This window comes from Monopterus albus, unplaced genomic scaffold (genome assembly GCF_001952655.1).
Source record: "Monopterus albus unplaced genomic scaffold, M_albus_1.0 scaffold106.1, whole genome shotgun sequence".
NCBI lineage: Eukaryota > Metazoa > Chordata > Actinopteri > Synbranchiformes > Synbranchidae > Monopterus > Monopterus albus.
Window position 1 is genome coordinate 791,516 of NW_018127986.1, and position 9,514 is coordinate 801,029.

A 9,514-nucleotide genomic window follows, 5' to 3' on the forward strand; every position below is an offset into this window, starting at 1 on the left:
ATTTAATCAAAACCAACTGAAAGGTTTGCTGTTGGCCAAGACAACAACAAATCTTTAAAGAAAAATGAATGTGTTTCCTTATATAACAATTCTTGCTTATGGCATTTCACTTAGGGGCAGGTGAAGTCCTTCCTGTGTTGCAAAAACACCAGCATGACATTTCTGAAGCAGTCACTGTGCTTGTATTGCTAATGGCATACAGTAAGTGCTTCCTAGGTGTGAGCTAAAATGCAATACACAAACCTCACCAGCAGATGCCAGAATTGACTCACCAATGAGGTTAACATAAGAAACAGCTGTGAGTTACTGTAAGAAACTCTACAGAGGGCAAGTTGTTGATAGGTGCGATGACAGAGAACATTTTTTAACACATCTTTGAGAAATGTCAACAGTCAGATGTTGTCACACCTCAGTGTTGGGCTACAAACAGCACAGCTGACTTGCTGTGCTTCCAGTTTTAAACACAGGTATGATACCTGATGCAAATCAGACACCTAAAAAGATTGCCTGTGAAAATTTGATGCTAAAATAAATATATGTGTCTCAGAGTTCATAGGTGAATCACAGAGTCACAGCGAAGCAGGACAGGCCATAAATCATATCTTACTATTTTCCTCTAGCTCCTTACATAGTGTGTAATGACTTTCCCATGGCATTAGTGTTAGATTGGAGGGCTGAAGTGTGATGTAACTGGCTATTAGAAGCCTCTTATTAGGGAAGGAGGAGTCAGGACCTGCAAGAGTCCATGCATCCAAGATGCTAAGTGCTTATTAACAACCCATATGTGGCAGTTACAGTGGTTGTTTGCACCTGGATGTGTATCTGTGGGAGGATGTGTGTTTTTAACAATGTGTTTGTGCGTGTGGTTAAGTACACATTAGGACATGAATATGTATGTTGTTCACACTTGCATTAAGAAACCTCTTTAAAACAGGCTGCAAAAAGAATCTGATTTGATTTATAAACAGCAAAGAATTGATGTAATTCTCTTCATGAACTGAATTGAATTAAAAACACTGCAAAGGATTATGGGTTGAAAACATCAAGGCCAGAGGTTGCCTTTTATGCATAATTAATGGATTACTTCAATAAAGACCATTAATAAAGGGCAGTGGGCGTCTCACCTTTTAATTAACAGTCAAGTCTTCACATATAAATGTTAATAAGCTGTAGCGATGCTTTACTTTTTCCAGAGGGTTAGCCATCACACTATCCTCATACTAAATATAAGTGTTAACCATAAAGTCAAAGCAAGGCTGGAGGAGAAGTTACACCAGCCAAGTGGATTTTCCACAACCTGGGGTCTCAAATGACAATAATGGATTAGAGTTCATCTATAAAGAATTGATAAATTATTTGCAAACAGTTACCAGGGAACCCAATTTACACATTAATTGCTTTACTCGGAATGGAAAATACTCCTAAGCTTGTGAAAGGAGTTGCATAATGTTTTCCATGGCTCTAGAAGATTTTTGGCAAGTCTGAGAAAATAATCTCTGACGACGTGATTGGAATTATCTCAATCAGGGCTTTAAAAGCATTAATGACTGCAAGCATAGAGTTGGAAAAACAGTATGTGGGCTTTTTCTAGGCAGGGATGGTGCACTTCTTATGGTGTACCCTATTTTATTCAGGCTTGGGACCAGTATGACAAGTGCACTGGTTTGTGTAACCCCAGCGGCTGGATGCAGCTGCAGGACCTGCTGTTCCCAGGTCGCCCCCCCCATTTGAGTACAAATCAGCATTGGCCCTGCTTCTGAGACTGGGCACAACCATGGCAGCATCGCTAAAGACAAAATTGTGTTAAATTATGAGAAGTGAAGGATCTTATCATGACTAATGTGTCACTACATGGATGACACATTAGTCATGATAAGATCCTTCACTAATGTGTCACTACATGGATGACAATGTCAGTCAGTTAAATTTCAGAATTGAAATGAGTGTTTATTTGGAACAAAGAACAAAACTGAGGTTTCACATCAAATAATGTGCTACTGTATTGTTTTCAATGTAATACAGGACACAGATGATTTACAAATCATTATTATTCAGTTTTAATTTAGATTTTACATACCGTCCCAACTTTTTCTGATTTGGGTTTTTATTAAACGGACTAAAATAAAAAATGATTGCTTGACTTTGCCTCTAACATCACCATGAGATTCTGGTTTTCATTAAAAGATTTTGATAGATGAACTAACTAACATTTAAATTTGCTCAATACTTTGATTTATGAACAAATATTTACAAAACATTTTCATCAGCCCCCACTGTACTTTGTGTTTTATGCAAATCAGTGAATCCTTAGAATCTTAACAATCTAAACTAAGATGACAAACATGGTAAACACTATACCTGCACTAACATGTAAGCGTTGTCACTGTGCTGACAGCGTGTAGCGGGCTCACAGAGCTGCTAGCACGGCTGTGCTTTCTCTCTGGAGCTCCCAACTTAATGGAAGTGCTAAATGCTTACAATAATCTTTTAAGACCATTAGTTAAACCAAATTAAGGCACCATGAAATATATTTTATTAGACAAAGGTGCTTTTAATGACAAACTTAAAACTCAATAAAAGAGTGCACTAACATAGCCCATCAATTAAAAGAGTAAAATGGCATGATGTAAAAAAACTACATCACACAACTCAATTTTATTACATATAACATAGAGCAAGGTGATAGTCAGTCATATAAACTGTTGATTTTGTTTTCCTGTTATGCTAAGAGAGACTGTAGTTAATATTCGTGACCTCTCCCTTTATCATAGTTCACTTCTAAAACTTTCATCCTACATAAAACTGAATAAATACATACATAATATAAAGCAAACATGGGAGGGGTTTAGTTCTGGTATGTTCCTCAGTATTATGTAAAAGGCCTATCCACCTCCTGATCCTGCTGACCCCCTTGCTGTCACCAGTTGGTACAGGCCACAGTGCCGTAGCCCACTATTACTCTCCCCCATCCCTAGGCTGCACAGCTCTCTACAACCCTACAGAGCCTGTCTGACAGAGTGAGCCAGACAGCGTGTGTGTGTGTGTGTGCATGTATGCGTGCATGTGTGTGACAGATACAGACACTGAGAGGCAAGTGAGATGAGAGTGTGAAGCAGTGAGAGGGAAACCTAGAAAGAACAGCAAAGGCAATCAGAAAAGGGGGAGGGAGTCAGCGAACACAGCAAAAAGACAGAGCAGAGTAGATGAAAGAGAGGAGAAGAGGGGAGGGAGATAAGAGGGTACTGTGAATGTACTATCTTTGTGCCAAAGTCAAGAGATGCAATGACTAGATGACCGGCCGCTACACACACCAGCATCCTGTCCTGGAGCCTTGACAGGAGGGGGGCAAGAAAAATCCAAACACACACAAAGCCAAACACCACTGGATCATGTCATCCGCTGGGTCAACCAACCACAACACGCGTCTGGCATGTAAGTAACCAACAGTGTATGAGTTAATGTAAATGTAGCGAGAAGAGAAAGCAGTACTAAGGAGAAGTGCAGTAACAGTAAACTTTGAGTCCTGTTGAAGAAAATGTTCAGCATTGTTCTTGTAAATCAACACCACATTGTCTTTCAGTGAGCTATAAACTCATTTCTCCTCGGATTTTAATGGAATAACCTGACATGTCCTGGGAAGTTTTCCAAGGCACATCTTAATATACAATTGAACAGGATGAATTAATTCTCTACTTACTAGTTGAGCTCAACATGATTCATAATCATCATTCTGAGCCTCATAACAAAACAGTTTGCTCCTTCATGAGACACATGAGACGTACAGTACATATAGTACAGTAGGTCCTTGTGTCCCTGAAAGATTAATTAAATTATTACTCATTGAAAAACTCAAAATTACACACAGTCGGTTTATTTTTTTAACTTCCGGATCCAGCTTTGAACTAACCCTCATTACCCTCAAATCTAATTGTCCAAACTAATAACAGCCATCTCTTTTTAACCAAATTAGCCTGACAAACTTGATGGTGGCACGACACTGCTGATGCAGGTTTAATCACAGTGATGGGATAACAACTAGTCTGACTAAGCTAAAGGAAGAAAGTCTTTACATAGAAGCAGGGAAGACATTCTAACTGCCACCTGCTTGCAATAGAAACATTGTTTTGTTTTTTTAATTTAACCAATGTCCTCAGAAGAGTAGTTTGCTGTGTTAAGTGTCATGTGAACATGTGAGAATTTGTTATTTTCCCGTGCTTTCTGCGTTATGTACAAGTTTCTGTGTGTATGAGTATTAGAGGCAAAGCACTACATACCATATGAGCTCTGTGAAGATTACTGTTTTGATTGGTCTAAATATGGAGTAGTGGGCATGGCTGTGGGTCATCATTGCATTTACCCCGGAGTGAAGCACCTTTAATGGCTTTGGGAATGGGAGTAGACAATCTGATCAGACACTTACAGAGTGGGTGGTCAGACAAGATATAATCACAGCACTGGGATCACAGGAACCTGAGGAAACAGATGTAGGCTCTAAGATAAAGAGGGGTGGGTGAAGATAAATAATGTGCTTGTGTTAAATATTTATTCATCTAGGATTCAGGTTGTGCTACCTGTGTGACAATGATGATGGTAGGTGCTGTGGTAAACCAGTCTGGATTTACTTTCTACTATACAGCTGTGTGTTTAGCAATGTGTGGGTCTGGGCAGTCAGGGGAGTGGGGAAACACAGTGGGGGGGAGGTACAGCACTTGTGGTGCAGGTGTCACTGAAAGATTAATGAAATTATTACTCATTGAAAACCTCAAAATTACACACAGTCGGTTTATTTTTTTAACTTCCGGGTCCAGCTTTGAACTAACCCTCATTACCCTCAAATCTAATTGTCCAAACTAATAACAGCCATCTCTTTTTAACCAAATTAGCCTGACAAACTTGATGGTGGCGCGACACTGCTGATGCAGGTTTAATCACAGTGATGGGATAACAACTAGTCTGACTAAGCTAAAGGAAGAAAGTCTTTACATAGAAGCAGGGAAGACATTCTAACTGCCACCTGCTTGCAATAGAAACATTGTTTTGTTTTTTTAATTTAACCAATGTCCTCAGAAGAGTAGTTTGCTGTGTTAAGTGTCATGTGAACATGTGAGAATTTGTTATTTTCCCGTGCTTTCTGCGTTATGTACAAGTTTCTGTGTGTATGAGTATTAGAGGCAAAGCACTACATACCATATGAGCTCTGTGAAGATTACTGTTTTGATTGGTCTAAATATGGAGTAGTGGGCATGGCTGTGGGTCATCATTGCATTTACCCCGGAGTGAAGCACCTTTAATGGCTTTGGGAATGGGAGTAGACAATCTGATCAGACACTTACAGAGTGGGTGGTCAGACAAGATATAATCACAGCACTGGGATCACAGGAACCTGAGGAAACAGATGTAGGCTCTAAGATAAAGAGGGGTGGGTGAAGATAAATAATGTGCTTGTGTTAAATATTTATTCATCTAGGATTCAGGTTGTGCTACCTGTGTGACAATGATGATGGTAGGTGCTGTGGTAAACCAGTCTGGATTTACTTTCTACTATACAGCTGTGTGTTTAGCAATGTGTGGGTCTGGGCAGTCAGGGGAGTGGGGAAACACAGTGGGGGGGAGGTACAGCACTTGTGGTGCAGTGATCTCACTCATAAATGATTTATACTTGATGGACTGTTGTGGCAATGAGACCAGCAAAGCAGAGTGACTGGCTCAGTAAATAATAAAAGTAATACCTAAAAATTTGGGTGTATATTGCTGAAAGCTGGGTGACACCATCATTGGCCTCCAGGGGGGAATTAGGAGCTGCAGGAGAGGAGGGGTGGAGTTTGAGATAGATGGGCTGTCAGATATGACTAGCCATGCAGTCACATAAACACCCGGTCTCTCTGTTCACTGAAAACAGAAAGATGAGCATGGGATTTCTTTCCAGTTGCCACAAGGGGACTGAATGCTACACCATGTGACTCAACAGGAGCATTTGTTCTCTGCTTCCAGTGCAGTTCCCCGTTTCCTTGATGTATGACTACACTATTAAAGTGACACTGAGAAGCTAATGGCGCATGTGTTCAGAGTTTTCACCACAGAACAGATGCTGATAGCGTAGCCAGAAATAAGACAGCACAAAGAAACAAATGTGCGTCGCATGCTCTATCATACTTAGAATTAATAGACTAGCAGTGTGGATTATCAGAGGCAGAGCAGTCAAAGCAGCAAAAAAGATCAGACCATGGAAGAATATTCACAAGGAGGGAAAAATCATATGTCACCTTTGGCTTTGGAGTGTCCACTCCTATCACCACAGAAACACACACACCGCCTCTACATCTGCTGCTAGACTCCTAGACACAAAGAACTGCTGATGATCTGATCAGCATCAATGCAAGAGTGAAAAATGCAAAAAGAGAAAGAATCAGGGTTGTTGGAAACCTGTGGACTACAAGGAGGATAAAGAATGAAGAAAAATGATGGTGTTTGTGCAGAAAAATGTATGGTGTCACTGCACCCTCATGTTTGTTAGTATGATGCTTAGCTGAGGCAAGCAGACCCAGGAAAGCTTTGCCTCATCACTGACACCACAGTTTTAGAGCAGGAATAAAGCACAGCAGGCTCAGGTTACATAACACCACATCCTTCTTTCTTTCTCTCATTCTCACTTACAAAATAAGACAGCATACTACATATGTGTATACGCTGCAATGATGGCAATAAGCTGCGTAGTCATGCGTAACAATACAGAAGGAGTCCTGTGTAACCTGTGTTACAGGGTACTTATGGTTCAGTGTGTTCTGAAATTGAGCAGGGATTTCTGAGTAGGGGGCGTAGGTCCTGTCACAGAACACAAGAGCCATGGAATTTTCAAGGCCCCCTCTTAAAATACTGTAACGCTCATTTTGGTCAGTGGCTTTTGTCTCCACCTGGAGTGTAGCCATCCCCCTGATGTTTTTCTAAATAGTGGCATCAGTTGAACCTATTCCAGTTTCTATGTTGAAGGAGCAACAACACAGAGTTTAGTTTTTAGTAAAGTATAAAGAAGTATAAAGAATGGATTACTTTAATGTAAGCTGAAAACATCAGCCTGTCTGTCCGACTACTGTTTCCCAAGGCAGGGGCATGTCATTAACAACATTATTATTTGAGCGTACACTCAGCCCAGAAAAAGGATGCCATGTCACTGATCCAGCATCAGTACCAAGTAAATAAGGAGAGAAAGCTGCTCTTTGTTGTCTGTTATTGAACAGAATAATATTGAACAAAGCACGCACAGTTACAGTATTGTTGAATAATACCTTCTGCATTTTTAATCACAATGGATCCTTGGTTCTGTCGGCCACATTGTGCACAATCAAAGCTGAGCTAAAGTCAGCTATGACCCACAGCTCTGCCGGAGCTGGTCACAGTGCAACAAAAACACATCTCAGGCTTCAAGTGAAGTAAAAGGCAGACAGAATAAATATTCTCAAACCTTGGTGCTCGTGTTAGTGCACCTTAAGAGTGACAACCATCAATTATGCTATGGTAAATCATTAGAAGGTAATCTGGTCTAGGTGCAGGTTCAGCCCTGAAGCCTTCAGTTCTTCAAAGACTAAACCTTCATAGGCTGCACATATCTTTGAAATGATGTGCTCCCTGAACTGAGACTCACTAACTACCATAATTCTTGGATCCTGTTATACAGTGGTAAGGCTAACCACCCTGCTACTCAGGTAAATCATCAGCAAAAAAGAGCCTGAGATGTAAATCACTGCCCCAACTGTATTTTGCACACAGTGGTCATACTGAATTATTAATTCTGGCTCTCTTTTCAAATAATATTGTTTTTACTGTCAGTATTTGTAACAAAGCCATGTTGTGTTTTAGTGCAGTGTCAGCAGTCAGGAACAGATACTACAGAACGTCTGGTACATTCAATTCAATTTTATTTATATAACACTTTAAACAACGCAGTCTGAAGTGGCTCACAGCACACGGAGCAAAGCAAACAGCAAGAATCACAAATTTGCCTCAAGGGCCTTTACAATCTGTACAGCACACAACACTTAGACCCTCAAACCAGATAAGGAAAAGTCCACCAAAAAAAACCTGTAACTGGGGAAAAAAATGGAAGATAGTTCAGAAAGTGCAACAAAAGAGGGATCCCTCCTCCAGGACAGACAGTCATCGCATGTACAGAGTGAATCTGTAAAAAGATTTATAGTAGAGACCATCAGATTGACAAAAGTTGTCTACTGGTAATACTAGCACTATTTTGGTGTGGAACCAGCAGATTTGAGGCCGTGCACTTCTCCTGTATTTCCTTTGCTCTATCATAAGCCAACATTTCTCAAACACAGCAACAGTCGGCCATCATTGCTGCCCGTTGCTGAACCAGTAAATCCTTTCCACGTGACCTGTATTTTCTAGCCTAAGGATGGAATGGGCTGCCTCAGGTAACAACAGCACTATTTGATCAGACGCTGTGTACTGAGCCTTGCACAATTTTGTCTCGAACATCAATGCCACCGTTTTGATGACAGTCACTGTTCATACAGAACTTGATGTTATTCGTTCTGCAGCTATTGCTTTGCCTACAATGTTTTTTCCTCTGAAAAACTTAAGCTTAAGTACAGTATATAAGTGCGAAGAGCAAGTTAACACTGGACTCAAGACTGAAAGTGGAAAAATACTTCACTTGATGAGCCAAACAGTTACATAAGGATCATTAGCAGTTAATGACCCCTGTTAGATGCAAAGGATTCCCCTGTGGAGACTATTAACATCCTCTGGGCCTCACACAGAACATAGTAATAATGTAACCTTAGCCAATTTGCATGGAGACCTCCTCCACGTCTTCCGCAGCAGGGTGGTAGAAGGCTCAGAGGTTATCTGGTTGAGTCAGCCTTTTAGATGCATGTTTTTCTCCCACACAGGGACAGACGGAGATATGCTGCTGAGCCCATGCGTGGGTTTGACATGTCCGCTGGCTATCTCCACTTGAGTAGTGGAATGTGATTTTTAAACAAAGAAACAAAGAAGGCGAGAGAGACATACACGTAAAGAAAGAGAAAGAGATCCCCTCAAGTCCAGCAAGCAAAACTGAAATTTACATAAGCTGTGTAGTTTCATCATCAGAAGCCTCGTCATCACTGTAACAGCTTAGGGTAAACTTGTCTCAAGCTTCACACTACTGAATGACTGTCTACACTGGCAGGTTTTGGCAGGGCGAGGTCACTAGTCTCCATAAACAGCGTGCTCCTTTAATACTGTTGATTGATTAATGTTGCCCGGCCTTGATTTCGATCCCTAATACTTTGCGAGATAATGTTCACAAGCAAGTCGCACTGTTCTCCTTACTGTGTGTGCCATCTTGCTGGCCGGACAGTGGACTTACGCAGCGGTGTGTCTACATTTCTTGGGGTGTGGGCTAATGATGGCAGAGGTGGATCAGTTCCATCCAGGTTTTTATCTTTATAGTAATTTGCCACTCTTTTAATTTGTAGTACTGAATGGAAATCTAGTGTGTACAGTGCAGAATAAATAA

At 40.8% G+C, this 9,514-nt stretch overlaps 1 protein-coding gene across 1 annotated transcript in view; it reads left to right on the top strand.

Moving 5' to 3' along the window:
* The first annotated feature begins 3,378 nt into the window (after positions 1-3,378).
* The window catches only part of LOC109966103 (dysbindin-like), a 10,996-nt gene continuing 4,860 nt past the window's right edge, over positions 3,379-9,514 (top strand). Inside the window, exon 1 of the mRNA XM_020610716.1 lies at positions 3,379-3,432. Within this exon, the coding sequence (XP_020466372.1) occupies positions 3,390-3,432 (43 nt within the window). The 5' untranslated portion in view covers positions 3,379-3,389. The remainder of the gene's footprint in view (positions 3,433-9,514) is intronic.